The sequence below is a fragment of the Schistocerca americana genome, chromosome 1 (genome assembly GCF_021461395.2).
Source record: "Schistocerca americana isolate TAMUIC-IGC-003095 chromosome 1, iqSchAmer2.1, whole genome shotgun sequence".
Lineage (NCBI taxonomy): Eukaryota > Metazoa > Arthropoda > Insecta > Orthoptera > Acrididae > Schistocerca > Schistocerca americana.
This window is the reverse complement of record NC_060119.1, coordinates 1,017,588,825-1,017,608,263: the sequence shown is the minus strand read 5'-3', so window position 1 is coordinate 1,017,608,263 and position 19,439 is coordinate 1,017,588,825. Positions and strand designations below refer to the sequence as shown.

General features: G+C 41.9%; 1 protein-coding gene across 3 annotated transcripts in view; it reads right to left on the bottom strand.

Annotated features, from left to right (window-relative positions):
- Positions 1 to 3,816: 3,816 nt before the first annotated feature.
- The window catches only part of LOC124616288 (protein neuralized), an 854,641-nt gene continuing 839,018 nt past the window's right edge, over positions 3,817 to 19,439 (bottom strand). For 2 of the 3 annotated variants that reach the window (XM_047144602.1, XM_047144609.1), the window contains exons 3-9: positions 10,083 to 10,197; positions 9,605 to 9,999; positions 9,223 to 9,462; positions 8,132 to 8,330; positions 7,762 to 7,944; positions 6,985 to 7,376; positions 3,818 to 5,188 (exon numbers count right to left, since the gene is read on the bottom strand). In XM_047144602.1, the coding sequence (XP_047000558.1) occupies positions 4,925 to 5,188; positions 6,985 to 7,376; positions 7,762 to 7,944; positions 8,132 to 8,330; positions 9,223 to 9,462; positions 9,605 to 9,999; positions 10,083 to 10,197 (1,788 nt within the window). In that variant the 3' untranslated portion in view covers positions 3,818 to 4,924. Of the gene's footprint in view, positions 5,189 to 6,984; positions 7,377 to 7,761; positions 7,945 to 8,131; positions 8,331 to 9,222; positions 9,463 to 9,604; positions 10,000 to 10,082; positions 10,198 to 19,439 lie in introns of all 3 variants that reach the window. The other variant, XM_047144594.1, reaches the window with a different exon arrangement.

Sequence of the window (19,439 nt, the reverse complement as noted above, 5' to 3'; positions counted from 1 at the left end):
GTTGGTAAATGTGCCAACACCTTGTAGATAGAGGCGGCCGAAATGCTTGCTATCTAACGCAGACGGGCGTGAATTCTGGAACAGGATAAGTAGTGAATTCTCATAAGAAAAGTATGCAGCTCCTCGAATACTTAACTTTTATTTATCCTTGTGGTTACATCGCTCTTGATAATACAAATAAGACTATCTTCAGATACGGTTAATGGCGCCTTGCTAGGTCGTAGCCCTGGACTTAGCTGAAGGCTATTCTGTCTGTCTCTCGGCTAATGAGCAATGCATGTTAACTATCTGCTCGGCTAATGAGCGATGCTTTGTCCGTGTAGTCGCTAGCAATGTCGTCCGTACAACTGGGGCGAGTCCTAGCCCGTATCTCGAGACCTGCCTTGTGGTGGCGCTCGGTCTGCGATCACACAGTGGCGACACGCGGGTCCGACATGTACTAAATGGACCGCGGCCGATTTAAGCTACCACCTAGCAAGTGTGGTGTCTGGTGGTGACACCACAGGTAGATCACGTAACTAACGAGGAGGTGGTGAATAGAATTGAGGAGAAGAGGAATTTGTGGCACAACTTGACTAGAAGAAGGAATCAGTTGATAGGACACATTCTGAGGCATCAAGGGATCACCAGTTTAGTATTGGAGGGAAGTGTGGAGGTGCCATTGCCTATTTGGCCATCAGCTTCCTGTCTGGTCTCCTGTACAATCAAGCCATGGCACAAGGAGATGGTATTTGTAGCACATCTGCCTATAGTATTTGTAATGACTTTAATGTCAAGCATAATCTGCACTGCATCATGATTTATCTCCAGCCTTTGTAGATTAATAAAGTTCTCTCCTCAGACCAGTTCAACCATGTCTGTAAGCATGAACTTCCATGGAACTTTCTACTGAAACCCAGGTCAGCTTGCAATTGTCAGACATTGTTACAGGTGAATTGTTGGCTGCCATAAGATGGATGGTCATGGCTGCTGTTGCATCCTTGTCCTGCCTGATTGGTGTGCTTACACCACAACCCGATCTGACTCGTCTGGATATGCTCAGAATGTTAAGAAAGAAATTTGATGGCAGGTGCCCAATAACCTCCAAGAAGAATCCTGTAGGGTATTATCTTAGTGTTCAGAGTCCAGCTCAAGAACTTCCAACTAAGTGTGTTTCATTGTCACTATGTGAGAATCAAGAAAATTTACGGCAAGTGAGTGGAGGATGCAAAATGGAAACGGTACTTAGGATAGTGATAAACACCAAATGATATCCCAGATTCAAGCTTAGATCCTACAGTTTACTAAAATATAAAACTCTTAGGACATTGTAAAAATAGTAATTTTTTTAAACAAACATTCACAGATTAGAGATGTTTATGGCATATCCTACAGTCCTAAATAAAATTAATCCAGAGCTTGTTCAACCACTAGCTGTATTAATCAACAAATGTTCACCCATTGTTTTCCCAGAATTCCTGAACCCTTTACTTACAGAACCAGCCTGTGAAAAATGTGATTCGTGTGAAGTGTCCAGCTTCAGAGTAATTTCAATGATCCCCATTTAGCTAAAGTTATGTGGTCTGTAATGAAATATCAGGAATTTTACTTTGAAGACAAACTCTTCCAAGATACACAGCATGGTTTCTGAGAAGGTAAATAAGTGGTTACTGTATCGCTGGACTAAATTACAAAGATAAGGCAGGTGTTTGCAGATAGCACTGACACCCTGGGACCTCAGCAAAGCATTTTGCAGCATCTCCCAAGTTACTGCTTCCTCAGCAAAAGTGTTATGGTGTTGAGGTAATGTGCTGGCAACTCTTCAATCTTATCCTGAGAACCGAAGGCAATTATAGTCTGTCGATGGTGCAATCACCCAAGAACAAAAATTAGAATATTACATACCCCACAGATCCATCCCTCCTGTTCACCTCTGTCAATGACACGTAATAACCACGCATTAGTTTGTCAATGACACCACTCTTTGTCAAGGAAGAACTACTGCACAAGCTGTATTACAACAGATGTGCTCAATGAAAAGAGTGGTTCTTCAAAAATAAAATACGAACAAAGAAACAACTCTGGATGTTGTTAGTATGAAGGCTGTCCAGTCATGGTTGGTAAACAATGCAAATATAGGAATAAGTATTCACTGAACCATTTAAATTCATACATTTTTCCTGTAGCACACAAATGTTTTTCTAAACTGACCTCTGTATCTATGTTTCTCCTCATTGCTTGAGCTGTTTGTTGCCTCCGACAATTTTAAAAACTGATACAATACATACATACCTTGAAACAAATTACGTACTCCACATTTAATTCTTCCCCCCCCCCCCCCCCCCCACACACACACACACACACACACACACACACACACACACACATTTAACCAAAGTCATAAAACTCTCCAGTTTTAAAATAAGAAAGATATTTTGCATGAAACACTTATGAACTGAGTCACCCAAAGTGGTCACCATTTGAAGGGAGTTACAGAGAGATATTTAAGTTTTCTGTTGTTCGAAGTGAAGTTTGTCATAAGTGTTTAGCCATATGACTTGTTTGATACTTGTAAAATCCTCAGTTATTAATTCACTTTATCAGTTACTTGGGGGGGAAATCTTCAATCCACTGCACTGTAAATAACTTTCTGGTGCTATCCAGCAGCATGGTACTCAAACATTTGGAGCCATTGTAAGGGACTATTTATATTGCTTTGGGGGGGGGGGGGGGGGGCAGCTGCTGCTTTTAGGTATCAAAGGCTCTGCTACAAACTGGTCTGTTGCAATTTCAGTGAAGCAACATACATTCTCCAACTCAATATGGATCTAGTTCTACACATAAATCTTTGATGATAATCAATGGTATGAAAAGTTCTGAACAAGAAGTTGACATTTACATTCTGTCACCTCTATGCTGCATCACTGACAGTGTTAACTTTCTAAGTCAGTCTTGTCAATTATGTAACAGGCCCTAAAGCATTTCTTAAATTCTATGCTGCACCTGACAGCAGCAATGAAAGACTTGTGTATATCCCAACACCACATGTAAAAAATCATGCTACAATTCATTTGCATAAGATGGCTAAATTAGTTTCAGTATAAGAAAAATTTTAGATTTTTTTTATGGTATATGAAACACGGGTGCGTGCGTGTGCGTTCTTACTCTGCCCATTAAGTCACCAGACCCTTTGAGTAACTTACTGCAGAACTTTTTCAGTTAATATGTATGTTAACAGCCATAATTACTGGACAAACTTATCGCAATACCATTTAAACTATTAATGTCTTACAAGCTTTAATTTCATACATGTTAAATGAATTTAAATGGCTAACATAGGTCATTAGATGCAACTGGACCTCAATGGCAGCACTTCACTGAAGGCATAGAAAATATAAATCAGACTGGTTCAAGAAATTCTCTGTAATTATTACAAACAACATAGGCTAGAACAAAGTCACTACAACATTCAGAGAGATGGGTAATCAAGAACTAGTGCCACATTGGCTGCTAGTGGGCTATGCTTATATTTTTTTAATCTAGATTTGGAAGAAGACCCTTCAAAGGTGAGCCATCTGGTATGTGCAGTTAAAATGTGTTAAAATAAACTTTGCCTTTGATTCAACGTGTGATTTGAACTACAGTTCCACAGTACTAAATTACATATTCTCTAACAGTTCATGAACTTTTTTTACCAAAAGGTAACAAATAAATAGATGCTTACAGTTTTGAACATTTATTTATGATACAATGTTACACATTCCAAATACATACTAAGCACATGTAATAACCATGTACATTTTTATACAAGAAATGATGTAAACAAAAACAGTTTTGTGTAACAATTGCACTTGTGCTGATGTTAAAGAAAGACAACAGAAGAATGAATGTTACTGACTAAATTAACAGGAGGAATTAAATCTGAACACCAAGAAAAAATTTTAAAGACATACAAACTTCTTCAAACATTAATAAATAAAAATTGCACTTTCAATTACATGTGCTTCAATCTATACACAAAGCATAAATAGAACTTTATGAAAAATATCAGCAAGTTTTTGGGATAAATTTTAATATATCCATGTACACACAAATCATCCCAGTCATACAGACAGGTTAATTGAAGAAACTGATCTTAAACTTTCCTGGCCAGTCAGACTAGCTCCAAGCATTTCAAATAAGTTTATGGATGTCACCACAACTTACAGAATATCTGGAAGGTTTATGTACACAGTACATCAAAACAATTTAATAATCAGATAATAGACAATCTTCTAAATACTTGAGAATGGTGGAAAAGAGATGTTATAAAAGTTGACTAGAGTTCTACTACACTTTCAGGACATTAATGGAATGTTAATTTTCTTAAGTGATTAGACCTATATAATAGACCTTTCACTGGAAAACTGACTTACACATCACAATGCAAAAATTTACAGGGCAAATTGCCAGCCATTGAATGTTACATTTTATCAGATACAATCTTTTGGCTTTTAGCATTCCATAAAGACATTTCCATAGAAACTGTCACAAATTTTTTCATATTTGTACTATAAACCAATATTGCAGCTTTAATGTGTTTTTGACACTATATGAGACACACACAATCTGAATGTCACATCCTATACAGTACTAAGTTCTGTAAATTAGTTTAGAAAATCTCAAAAACCACATTTTGAAGTAGAAAAGCACACTCCAACAATTTACAGTAAAAAAATTTAAATAATATTCTTAAGGTAACTTTGCAAAATACATCAGTGTCAACACAGTCACAAAAAGCTTTTATACATTATTTTTAACAATGACAAATTTACACCTTATCCTAGTATAAAAGACAGTCCTAGTCCAACAACACGGATGATCGCACAGCGAAAGGCTTCTTTGGAAATGACCTCAGGCAGGAGGGAGTCAGCGGGGCACCGCAAGAGGGCCCTGGGGCCCGCTATCAGGACTTGTAAGTACGAATAACATCACGGATGACTGCTCTGCACAGAGGGCAGTGGCCACCACCCTTCCCACGCCACTGCTGCACAGCACATTCGTAGCACATGCACATGTGTCCACACATGTAGAGTACACTGTCAATGGGCCGCTCGTAGCAGATTGTGCATTCTGTACCAGTACCTCCTCCAGAAGTTCCTGTAGCTTCTGCCCACTGCTGAAGTGTTGTCGTCGAGTCTATAGTCGAGTACGAAGTAGCTGACACTGGCTGGAAGACATAAGGATCATATTACTAAAGCAAGCTCATTAGCTCTATCAGATGGCAGAGCATGAACAATGCACAGTTTGACTAAAAAGAATTATTTAGTATACTACCCATTAATATACATGGGATACTGATTTCAAAAAATTAAAGAGACAATTTGACTAACTCATCCCAAATATTTCAGGCCATTCCAGTTTTGAATGTCTGACATAGAATTGCATCGTTCTAAAAGTGTTGGCATGTAATGTTGTTAATACTACATTATTATATATCATACAGCTGAAAATGACTCAGTGTGAAACTTGTCCTGAGTTGCCCTCAAAAAATTTGCATTGCAGCTATTGGTGTTTCGAATTACATCTTCCAACACAATATTTGTCCCATGAAGAACAACTTTTGAAATGCCACCACTTCTGTTCTTGTAAGTTAGCAGCACTGAATGTTGCTCTATTTCCATTGGTTTTCTTTCTGATTAGCTATGGAGTGCTTCATGAACAGTGTGTTGTCGTAGAGAAAAATTATTGCAAATGTGGTGAATGTTGTGCAAAGGCTGTTCACAAACTCCATGGAATGCATGTTCAACATAATGCATTAAGTAAATTATCTGTTCAGAGACAGATTTATAAATTTTAGGAAACTGGTTTTCTTTTGGACATTAAACCCTCAGTGAATCTCGAAAAAAAACATTGCCATTTTGAGTGAGTGTTGCTGCAAGTCCAGGGAAACCTCTATACTGATGTTTGCAACAATTTGATATTTCCAGAATGCAACCAATTCTGACAATCTGCACCTTTGGGCCTATAAAATCCAAGAGAAGCCCAACAATACCAGAAGCACAGAGCATTTGCCCACTGGGTGTTTGCAAAATGGAATAATTTCACCAAGAAAACAATGTTCATGACGAGATCCACTGAATGATCTCATTAGAAATCAAAATTGCAGGATTTTGGGCACAGAAAACCCTCTAGTAATTATGGAGGAGTCATTACATCCACAATGAGTGACTGATGAGCCTCTTGGGTGAGGGCATGATTGGCTGTACTTCAAAGGTGACACTGGAAAAACATTAACAGTGGACGACACACTACTGGAATATGTTACAAGGGTTTTTGCAGATTTAACTGGATTGGATAGTGTGAATGATGAACAGGTTTGGCTTTAACAAGAGGGCACAGATGTCACATTGGTTACAGCAGTATACTTGTTACAAGAATCGTTCTCTAGAAAGGTGAATTTTCTCAATGGCGACGTGAATTGGCCACCTAGATAATGTGATTTCTTTCTGTGATGGTATTGAAATCTTGTGAGTACACCAAGAAATCACAGAGGTTAAGCATGTTATTTCAGACTAAGCCCTGCATATCACACAAATTGTTCAAATGACTGAGCACTATGGGACTCAACTTCTGAGGTCATTAGTCCCCTAGACGTTAGAACTAGTTAAACCTAACTAACCTAAGGACAACACCCCCTGTAGCGCCTAGAACCGCACGGCCACTTAGGCCGGCCATATCTCACAAGATTTCATCAAGGGTGATAGAGTGCCTGCAGTGCCATGGAGGCAATTTGAGTAACGTATTTCATATAATCCCATGTAGCATACATACACTGGAAATATATATTCAATAAATTTAGGTTATTAACTCAAATGTTGCATTACTTGCGGGATACTTTATTTAGAGGCTGCTAGGCAAGACATCGAGAAATATTGAGAATTTTAGAAGTAATTATATTTAAGGAAACTCTTTACAATCTAGAGGAAATGTTACAATATGCCTTCTCACTCAGATGTTGCTTACCTCTATGTAAGTATGCGAGTACGTCGATAACAGTGTTCCAGAAGATGACGGTTCACCGGGTGAAACACTATGGTTGTGCCTGTTTTGTTGGTTTTGTTGATTGAGGTAGTTGGAATGAGCAGGTGGAAGTTTCACCACGAGCACCGTGCCACAGCCCGGACCTGCCGCTGACTGGTACTGCACCAGTTCCGCCTGTGCGGTCGTGACTGGCACAGCGACAGGGACAGGTACAGAAGGGGGAGGTTGGACTGGTGCCGCCGCTCCTTCAGGAGAGCGAATTTGTCTGTCTGCGTGGTCTAAAACTCCACCGTTCATTGCTGGAAGGTTCACTCTAAGTCTTCCTGGAGCCAATGCCTCAGCTGTCCTCGGAGGAGGAGATGAATTTCGGGAACCTGAAAGGAACAAATAATGGATGTTCAGAATATGAATTCAGAAATTTTGCATGCACATAAGATATGACACTAATCAAAATGTTTTAATCTCTCAGGTCCTCAGTGCAATTTATTAATGGTGCACTTTTGGATGTTCCAGTGAATCTGCAAATGTGCCTTGTCAGAGAAAATTGAAGAAAAGAAAGGACTTGTTTGTTAGCCCTGACTGAGGCTACTCGAGAACTACTGAATAGGAAGTCCACTTAACATTGCTACAACTTTTTTGTGTTTCAGTGATAAAATGCAGCTGATACTGGAGAATTTTGGGAATGCATTATGGATATTTGTCAAATAGTTCACAACACAACTGGGATTTTTCAGCACACACACAGGTTTAAGGTAGTACCTGGCAGTGAACGTGGATGGTGTAAATGAGGCGGTGGTGGTGCTGGCTGTTCCATCTGACTCCCTAGGATACGAATCTTCTGAGTGTTGCCGTACACATCCCAGAAAGCCCACAGCTGCAATGTGTGGTCAACATGCATCACTACTGCAGGTGGACCTCCATTTCTCGAAACTTGTACCTCACCTGTTTAGAAGTGAAAAAAAAATTGTAGTGAGAAAGGATGAATTATTATCTACAAGTCTGAACAGAAATTAACTGCTACATCCTACCACACAATCACAAGACTATTCTGAAACAAGTTAGATCTTTTTTTAGTAGGCATAGGTCTAACTACCGTACTATCTTGTGGCAGATAATGAGTATTATTCACCTGAATGAGTAATGCAAAACGAGAGTTCTTCCCCTCTTTGTGGCGAGTTTACCACATATTTACTGACTACCCAATACTCTGGACGGTCCAACAGGAGATCAGAGTCATCTGGCAGATCAGCTGGTTGAAGAGTAGCTGGATCACAAGACGTCAGGCCAAATGCCAGTGAGCCCACGTACAGAGACTGGGTTGCCAAAACCTGTGAAACAAGGGACATCAGTTATAGTTAATAAAGAAACCACTGAATTACATAGTATGACTGTTGTATGTACAAACAAAAGTGATTAAGCAGAGATTAATGAAACAAACAGTTTTAACACAGGCCTGGAAACCAATGATTTTCCATGATACGACATATGCTCTAGTGCAGTCACGTCAATGTTACAATAATATCTGAGACTAGATTTATATTGTAGCTTTACTCCTTATGGTCACAGGAATCTTATGTGGTACATGCTTAATGGTGCACTAGCACACTCAAATGTCCTATCCAGGAATACACAGCATGAATCTTTGACAATTTTCTAGGTTGTGGCTTATCAATATAGTGGCTCCCCAGATCTGCTGACTATTGCATTGGGTTTCTTTCTGTGGGGATGTTTAAAAGTTTTGGTGATAGGCAAATTGTGGGAAAGCATTGTGAACAGCTATTAGAGGATTCTGAACACACTTCAGCTTTATGAACATGTACTGGCATCAGAGGGAAATGTTGAAGCACCTCTTCACATGAATGGTGCCCATGTGAATACTTGTTATGTATTTTTTATATGTCCATCCTTTTGCCATGAGGTCTCTGGGATGACCCTAAGGATGGCTGTAGATGTTTTATTTTGTCACAATATTATGTATTTGTTCTCAAATACGTAGGCCTATCTGTAGTTTTTATCCTCTGGAACTGTGTTCATGTACTCAGTTGGAATATGACCTATATTTATTATCAATTTATCATTAATTTGTTTCGTTGTCCTCTAAGCTTCAATTCCACTTGTACTTATATGAATCTAAGAACATGCAAGATGTTAAATCACGTTCATTTAATACAGTTTTACATAAATCATACATTTAGTGTACATATACATAAATATACCAACCTGGATAACAATCTTTTCACCCAGATGTACTGGCCGCGAAGTAAAAACATAGCCCAGAGAAAATTCTGCATCACTCCTCGTAGCAATGCAGCGATCATTGCTAAGTCGAATATTGCGTCCACGAGTACGGTGAAAGGGCAATGGGCTCAAGTATGGATGAGAAGGTTGGGAGTGCTGCTGCTGTTGTTGCTGCTGCTGATGTTGATATGAAGAGGTAACAGGTACGACAGCACCAGACTCCTGCAAAAGAGTACTTTCATAAATTAGAGAACTACTACTAAACTCGTGGAGGAAACCCTCTTTCATCCTCGTATATAGTTAAAGTAAGTCAATGGTTAAAACTGCTTGAATAACAAATCTATGCACAAATATTGTTTATTACCTGTGGTGGCAATGGAGGTGGCTGAGGCTGTGGGGTGTCTTCCAGACGAGGCTGGTGGATGGAGAGCGATGTCAGTGAGGGCAAGATGAGCCGCTCTATGGCATCAGGGCTGGAATCTGTGGCAGCCGACTGCTGCGGCGACAGGTTGCGGCGTGAGTTGTTCAGCTGCTGGCGAGGGTCCACCAGCTCTATGGCCGTCGAGTTTCCGTACACGTCTATGATGGCCCAGAGGGGGCCGCGTGTCTCTACACCACTGAAGAATATTCCCTTCTCCTCGCCGTTGATACCAAAGTGCACATCACCGGCCGGAGTCACATAGTAGAAGAGTACCGTATCGCGCTCTGCAAACCGCTCGGCAAGTGCCTTTGCCCAGTAGCCGGGCTTGTTCGTCAGATCTGTGGACAGAGGAACTAACGTTTAGGTACTTTCTCATATAATGCTTGCAGATGTGAGAAACACTAACACGAACTGAACTCACCTGGACATGCGTATTTTGGAAGAGCATATCTCAGGTTATTTGGATCATTGCATGTGAATCCAAAGCGAATGACGCCACTCCAGTTATTAGAAACTTCTAGGAACTTCACACAGACCTGCAACAAAAGATTCCTTTTATTTAGTAGTGCATAATCGGGTTACTTTTAGGGTTCTTTTTACTTTACTAGCATCTGCCTAAGAGGCAACCAATAAATTAAAATTTCTGAAGTTCTTTCCGCATTGCTACAAGGCTTTTTATTGGTTACTTGCAACGATTTTCACATATGCGAATGTGTCATTTAAATTGAAAGTTCAAATGTTTCACATGGTGCTTACAGCTATAACATAAGTTGCCTGTAATTTCTTATTTAAATCTACTCACAGGCGGAAGAAGATCATGCTCAGTCAAGTACTAACATACAGTTTTCAAGTTTGCTACAACTTCTGTTGCTTACATAAAGAATGTTCTGCGAACAGCTATGGCAATATTCGTACAAACATTAATCACAGAGGATTAATATTGCTTTCGTATAGGACTGGTGTATTTAACAATGTTAATGAAGCTGAATGGTGCTCCTGTATACATGCCATTGTTTTGTTTTGTCGGTAGTGGGGAGCGAACGTGGTAATTACGACGATAAATAATCACTCTCACTCCGTCACTTACTATGAATACTTTTATTCTCGCAGCGTATACATAATACATCGAGCATAGAGCACTTACTACAAAGAACTGATTTGGCAAGGATCTTGTTGCGGTAGGGCAGCGATATTATTGGGGGCGGGTGGGGGAGCCAGTGGTTCTACGTCCCCACAGATTTTTGGCTGCGGGATAAGTGCAAGTAACAATCATTTACGATAATGGCTGATGAATTGTTACCCCGAATTCTTGCAGTTTCTGTAGTGGAATATATCTTCACATTATGGAATAAAATTTGTGAGATTTATGATCTGTCAGACTATGGTAGACGGTGAACTATCTGATCAGAAGTAGTCCAACTGCGTATCTGATACCTAAGGGCAGATTTCTGAGCAAGTGCGAATAAATACGACGTTACCAGAGCACGAACGAAATTTTTGACGCCAGTCTTTACTGGGAAGGCCGCTACTAGCAAAGCAAACGAGGCCGCGTTGAAGCGTCCAGTCGTTCCCTTACGCCGAGGTGGTGGTGATGTCATTCGCGAGCGCCACAGTTTTGACAAGCGGCCAGCTTCGCGCCAGTTTTACGGGGGCCGGCTGGACTTCCACCGATAAACAGCGAAGGACGCACTCGTCTCCTCCGCTGCGCTTTCATCAGCTGCTCGGAAAAACACTGACGTCAGCTGTTTTGCCAAAGTCGCCAGGGCCCCATGGGAACGTGGCACGGTACAGCTCAGTCGAGATAGTCAGGATCTTTCGTTAGTAATTCGAATTCGCCCAGCAATTTCAACTGCAAATAGGCTTATAGTAAATCTTCCTCTCCTTTGTTCAGTTTCTTAAGAGTAATGGCTTTAAGGGATACTCGCCGTTTGCCGAACCACTAAGTCAGCTATCCGATCTCTCCACCCTTAAGGTGCCTCCAAATTTTTCTCTCGCACCACGAACAGCTTAGATCGAAGATCAGCAAAAACTTTCAGCTGCCTCGCAAGCAATGTAGAAACTAACTTACACAATGAGGTCGCATCTGATCTCAAGACCACATGGTGATTCGCTGATAGCAAAGATATATGGCTCACGGTCAGTATAGAAGGTGGATTTGTTTTTACCTTTTATTATAAAATTAATAATCTTAAGAGTAGATCTTAGTTTCTGGTCTTATCAATTTTTGTAGCACTTTGCAATGCTTGTGTTTATGCGTGAACTTACACGTACCAACACATTGATCTGAATCAAGTGTAGGACAATATCATACAAAGGCAGTACAGTGAATTAAAACGACCATCAAATACAAAACCGTAGTAGAGTCGGTGAAAAATCCTTGTCACTGTGGGTTTGGGGCGGCTTCACGCGTCTGCCTCCGCCAATCACATAACGCGATTTTGTATACGTCTATGTGGCAACGCCTCAATGTAATCTGATCTCTATAAACGACTAGAGTTTTCGGTTGCAGCCGTTCCCACTTGGCAACTGAAAGCTGACAATAGCTCTGCCAGCTGTCACGGATCATCTTTCGGCAATTACTGTAATCAGTTTTTTCTGTCTGCTTGGGTTCAGAGTGTAATTATGCCAATGTACACAGTGAGCCCATTGCGTCATGTTTGTCAAATGATCAGTCTGAGTAAGTCTGCTGTCCTAATACCTTTAACTCTTCTCATACTAGGAATAAATTCGAGAACTTCATGAAGGTATTATAGTCATGCAGAAGGTATTGTCATATACGAGGCGAATGCATTACGTGGGAGCACATCAAAATTCATCCAAACGCCGGAAGGAACAAAGTTTATACTAAAAGATTTATGACAAACAGCAACCAGTCAGAAGTATAATTTAACGAGGTTTATTTGGATAAAACTATTATCGGTCTCTGATTTCTGTCTTCGGATGGCAGTTACAAGTTTTGTTTTCTTGCTGGAGCCTCGTTTTGTATCCGTTCTTCGTTTGCTGCACTAGGATAGACAAAACTTTTTGTTCACCAGTTGGTGAAGTTTGCGGGAGATTTAGTTCTTAGTACGTCTATCAAAGGATTTATGAAAAGGTTTTAAAGCTATTAAAACGTGAAATGTGGTGAAAACTGCTGTGTTGTGAGATTCGGTGCGACGAAATTGATCTGTGAAGCTGGGCCATCATTTGCAAATGTGTATCGTGTGTGCTGCCATTAAACAGAACGGTATGGTGGAAGATGCTTTTCAGTTCAGTGAAACGCAGTCACATAGCGCACTTCTACCAAAGTGTTTCACAGAGTTATTTCGTCACACAGGATCATACAGCACGTAAGTATTTATCACATTTCACGTTTTAATAACTTTAAAACCTTCTCAAATTATGTGACACAGGTAATAAGAACTACATACCTCGTGAACTTTACCAAACAGAGAACAAATTTTTTTTCTATCTTAGTGCAGCAGAACAACAGGTATAAAACGGTGCCCCAGCAAGGGCACAACCATCTGAAGATTGTTTTGTAAGATATCCAAAGCTGATTAAGGTTGGAGTCAAATGAACCTCGTTCAACCTTACCTGTGGCACGTTGCTGTTTCAGTTATAAAACTTAGTATTACAGCCACGGCTCTTAAAATGCCGACTTTCGACAACTAAGTGCCGCTTTTTTTTACTTCTCGCGAGCATTTGAGAGAAACCGAAGTGAACAGGTTGTGTGTGTGTGTGTGTGTGTGTGTGTGAAAGCTCTCACTAAACAGGTGTTTGCAACCTAATGGAGCCGTGCACCTAAGAGACGTGAGCTCCCTGAGCCGTGAGAACCGGAAGCGGGCGCGCGTCGCGCCGGCTTAATTGCTGACGCGACGTCACCACTCGCCGGACACCTGACCCCACACACACCGCCAACCAAACTCACTTCTGCCAGCCCAGCAGCTGCTGCGACAGGAAACGTAGCAGGCTGCTGACCCCACGCAATTGGCCAAGGCCGGTATTACACTATCATATATTTCTAACAAAGAAATACGACCAAATATTAGTCAAATTTGTTTGACAAATATCTTTGACATGGCGCTAAAAATGGGTATTACACTGTCGTCATTTTTCGTCAGATTTCAAGATGGCGGACAACAGCTTGTTATGAGCTGCAGTTGCTAGTACCACAATTTCATCGTGTATTTGGAAGCGAAGCAGCGGAAAAAGTAAACGTGCTTGGATGAAGCCACAGGTATTACGTCGAGACAATAAAAACATACAGCAAAATTTGTTACGGGAGTTGCAACTCGAGAACGTCAAGTCTTATATACAAATTACTTACGAATGGATGAGAGTGTGTTTCAATAAAGTGGCTTCTCATACTACAAAACAAAATACTCTTCAGGAATGCTGTATGTGCAGAAGACGAACTGTGACACGGATTTCTTGGTACGGGGGAGAGCTACTGTAGTCTACAACAGCACACTAATATCGCACTGCACATTAACCGAAACCATTCCAGAAACGTGTGAAGCGATTTATAAAGCACTGAAGGGGGAACATGTCAAGGTTAATAAATGTTTAATACACTATATGGGAATAAGAACTTTTTATTTTTGAATAATTTAATTAAGGAATTAGTGTTCCACCAACTACCAAATTAACAAAAATGCACGAAACAGGCGAAGCGCTTTTTAACTGGTGGCATCCAGAGTTCAAAAATAGGCAAAGTAGAATCGAAAGCTAAGAAAGAATTTATTTTAGGATATGACCCCACACACTATTCCGGTTTGCTAAAAAGCTGCCTGGTGTTTCCAGACGTAAAGGTGGCTGGCTGTAGCTATGATTGTGAACGTGTCGCCCTCAGCATATTCCACCTGCCCACCAACACACAATAGCATGCACTGTGCCCCCTGTGTATATGCAGTGCGACATTTACCTAGTAAGCCACCGGTCATTAGCTGTTTAACTCGCTGGCTGTCTGACCTGAGTCCTCCAGTGTTGTGTACTGCAGATGTTTTTTTTCTTCAGGTGTGTATAATTGTAGGACGCATGGCCTGTGGAGTTAATTTCTTCAATATAATTTCTGCTAGGGCAAGAGTACAGGAATTACAGACAGCCTGTAATAAATGAAAACTTTTCAGCGTTTCAGACGAATGGCATTTATGTTTCGGAAGAATAAAGCAAAAATAATATAAATGCCAAATTTGTAATACGTCACCAGGTTGGTTCACAAATTCACAGCAGTTTTATCTGAATTAATAGGATGTATGCTTTACTGTAAAAGTGTGAATAATGAAAAGACAGTCCAAGCACACGAACTTTTCGTTCGGACAAACCTTACACACAGCTAACCCCTGGAAGCAACGACATGGTAAATATGGACGGCATCCGTCAACAAATTTCGCAACTAAGTGTACACAACATCTCCAGCAGGCCTGGGCAACTGTAGAGCCATTTGAATTCAATGCAGCTGTATACATCAATTATGCACACGGCCTCAATTACACTGAAGTGCAGAAGATACTGGTATAGGCATGTGTATTATATACAGGGATATGTAATTAGGCGGAATAGGCGCTGCGCCCGGCAATGCCTATGTAAGACAAGTGTCTTGCGCAGTTGTTAGATCGGTTACTGCTGCTACAATGGCAGGTTATCAAAATTTAAAGGGGTCTGAACGTGGTGTTATAGTCGGCGATGGAGCGATGAGAGAGCATCTCCGAGGTAGCGACAAATTGGGAGTTTAAAATACGACCATTTCAGCAGTGTACTATGAATATCAGGAACTCGGTAAAACATCAAATCTCAGACATCGCTGCGGCTGGAGAAAGATCTTGCAAGAACGGGACCAACGACGAGAAGAAAATTGTTCGACGAGACAGAAGTGTAACCCTTCCAGAAATTGCTGCAGATTTCAATGCTGGGGCATCAACAAGTGTCAGCGTGTGAACCATTCAACGAAACATAATCGACATGGGCTTTTGGAACCGAAGGCCCGCTCATGTACCCTTGATGACTGCACGACACAAAGCTTTATGCCTCACCTGGGCCCGGCAACACCGACACTGGACTGTTAATGGAAACATTTTCGAACGAGTCTCGTTTCAAGTTTTATCGAGCAGATGGACGTGTACGGGTATGCAGACAGCCTCATGAATCCATGGACCCTGGATGCCAGCAGGGGACTGTTCAAGCTGATTGAGGCCCTAATGGTATGGGGCGTGTGCAGTTTGAGTGATATGGGACTCCTGATAAGCCTAGATACTACTCTGACAGGTGACACGTACGTAAGCATCCTTTCTGATCACCTGCATCCATTCATGTCCTTTGCGCATTCCGACGGACTGGGTAATTCCAGGAGGACAATTCGACACCCCACATGCCCAGAATTGCTACAGAGTGGCTCCAGGAATACTCTTCTGAATTCAAGCACTTCCGCTGGCCACCAAACTCCCCAGACATTAACATTGAGTATCTGGGATGCCTTGCAACGTGTTCAGAAGAGATCTCAACCCCCTCTTACGGATTTACGGACAGCCCTGCAGGATTCATGGTGTCAATTCCCTCCAGCACTACTTGACATTAGTCCATGCCACCCCGTGTTGCCGCACTTTTGCGTGTTCGCGGGGGCCTTACACGATATCAGGCAGGTGTACCAGTTTGTTTGGCTCTGCAGTGTATGTGCATCAATTTGATGCGCATGGCCTGCCAGGCAAGTCACCTTCCGTATCAATTTGACACACACGGCAGCCAGTGCGTTGAGCGCACGCTGGCTGAGGCAAACCGCTCACGGCTGTGGTTTTCGGCAGGCGCGCAGCGCTTGTCTGGCCCCCAGCTGCGCAGTCTGTGCAGACAGACACACCAGTCCGGCGCGACGGCCTTCGCCGGGATGCTCCCACCCGGATCCGCGCGCCAGTGAAAGCCACCGCGACCGAACGCCAGCCACGGCTCGCGAAAGCCGCCTCCCTGTCCATTTCCGCGCTAGCACGTTCATCGAAAATATAAACTGCTTCCAGTGCAAGCAGGCTACTACCGCGTAATCCCTTGTAGACCGCGTCTGCCGTCTAGAACACCACTCCGCATAACCCGAACTGGTCGACTTACATACGACCGATAAATTCTACGATTATTAATTTGAACGCTGTGGCAAGCGGTATTGGCGGTGCATCACTTCGGCGCTAACGTCCAAATCCCGCTGCGACAATGAAGAGAGAAAGACAAGGCACGCTGGAAGATGTTACACTGACCACGACCCATGTTGCACGGAGCTCGGGGAAAGTAAAGGCTCCGAGTCCGACCGTCGTGTCACGCACCTTCACCACCTTGTCTGGAAAGCCTCCAGCGATAAAAACACTCCGCCGTTACACGGACACTTTCCCAGAGTTGTTGGACGCTCGCGGAAGGCACAACTGCTTTAGCTGACAACATTACAGCGGACTGCAGAAACCGAGGAACACTAATAAACCAAATTGCCGATGGTCTCACCCAACATCACAAAAATAAACTCCCAAGCGAATGGAGAGTTTCGAGAGTTAACGACAAACTTTTGTTTCAAGCAGGTAAGTAAACGTTTGTTCCTTACGCAAAATCACTTTTCTTCGAGACTATTTCTATTCAAAAAAGACTATTATTTGTGCGCCACGCATTGCTGTAGCTATGTTTTGGTGCTATCATATTCGTTCATAGTTGTAAGGAAAAAACTGGTAAATAACTTCAGATACGCGAGTAAATGTTGTAATAGATCAAATTAAGTCTAACGCTAAACTCTCATTAACCACAACGCGTTAGACCGGAACACTATATATATAGCCCAGACCTTTCTCTGTTGGGCCACTTCCGCCGATCACAGTGCGTACCCTAGTCAAAGTGATTTGGTCGGGCATATCAGCTGTTAGCTACATTTATAATGTGAGCAGTCTAATGGTAACGAGACAGATTGAAAAATTAAACTGTTCATTATTTCAAAAGGAATCGTCTTAATACATTTATTCCTTTTTGGGATAAGAATGTCTTCGTGGTAAAATGTTTGTGGTTTCCCGCGGAATCACGATTGTACCCAGCATGCATCTCTTCATCCTAAGCAAATCGACGGCCACGAATGTCTTTCTTCAGGTCTCCGAAAATATGTGAACCTCATGGATCGGGGCTCTATGGAGGATGTGTAAGGGCTTCCCAGCGAAGCTTCTTCATTGTAGTAGAAACAACGTTGGGAATACGGGAGCAGGCAATGTGTTGCCAAGTTGTTTCGACTATACTTAAGTTTCATTGGGGAAAACCTTACACATCCTTCATATACTCCCTGTCTCTCCCCATGCGATCACAATTATTTTTAGAGACCTGAAGAAAGACATTCGTGGGCGTCGATATGCTTCGGGAGTAGTGTCGCACCCCTGGGTACAATCCATGAAGGCACTACCGTCTTGTCTCTCAGTAATGGCGATTACTTTTGAAGTAACACACATTTTACTTGCTTTTTCAATTTGACTCTTCATTTGAGTGCTCCTTATACAAGAAGGTGGTGTCTTGTATTGTCACAGTGCCCTTCTGCTATCTAGAACAACACTCTAAATTTGCCAAATTCATGCGATAAATTCCTAATGGCTGTTCGCCCGTGCAAGAAGAAACTTCCATCTGTTGGCAGGATGCTTACGTAGGCGTTAGTACACGCTCTGCAGTAAGTGATTTGCCTTTGATTCCTGGTTGCAAAGGTAACACTTTAGTAAGTTATTTCTCCTTCTACATTTACATAAATACTCCGCTGGCCTCCGTACGCTGAGATGGCGGAGAGTACGTGCACCATTACTCATTTCCTTCCCTGTTCACTCGCGAATAGGAGCAAAAACAGACTGACTGTATCCCTTCATACGAGCCCTCATCTCTGATCTTCGTGGTCCTTACGCGAAATGTATGTTCGTGGCAGTAGAACTGTTCTGCAGTCAACTTCAAACACCGGTTCTCTAAATTTTCTGAGCAGTGTTTCTCGAAAAGAACGTCGCCAACTATCTCTCCCCTCCAAAGAGATTTCCATTTCAGCTCGCGAAGGATCTCTTTAACACTTGCGTGTTGTTCGAACCTCCCGTAACAAATCTAGCAGCCCGCCTCTGATTTGCTTCGATATCTTCCTTTAATCCGACGTGATGCGGATTCCAAAAACTTTATTTAGCGTCCCATATGTAGTCTCCTTTACACATTAACCACACTTTCCTGCAAGTCTCCCAATAAACCGAAGTCTACCATTCGCCTTCCCTACCACAATCCTCATATGCTCCTTTCGTTCCATATCACGTTGCCACCTTACGCCTCGATATTTAAAAGAAGTTATTGTGTGAAGTGGAACACTAATGCTGTATCCGAATATTATGTGTGTTTTTCCTACTCATCCGCAGTAACTTACATTTTTTCTGTATTTAGAGCTAACTGCTGTTCATCAAACCAATAAGAAATTTTGTCAGAGTTATCTCGTACCCTCCAACAACTTCGACACCTTACCGTCCACCACAGCGTTCTGAGCAAACAACCGCAAATTGCTGGCCGCCATGTCTGCCAGATCATTATGTACGCAGAGAACAATAATAGTCCTACCGCATTTCCCTGAGGCTCTCCTTACATTGGGTTCTATTACGTAACAAGTCTTCGAACCAGTCATGTCTGAGAACCTAATCCATACGCTCGTACCTTCGTCTTTTACGTGCAAGTTCCAGGTTTCCATCGTCGGTGTAAGTACCACGCATCTATGTACTATTGAATATACTATTATAGTGCCAACGACGCGCACTACCTGGTGGGCAGAAAATCCCTACAGACCGAC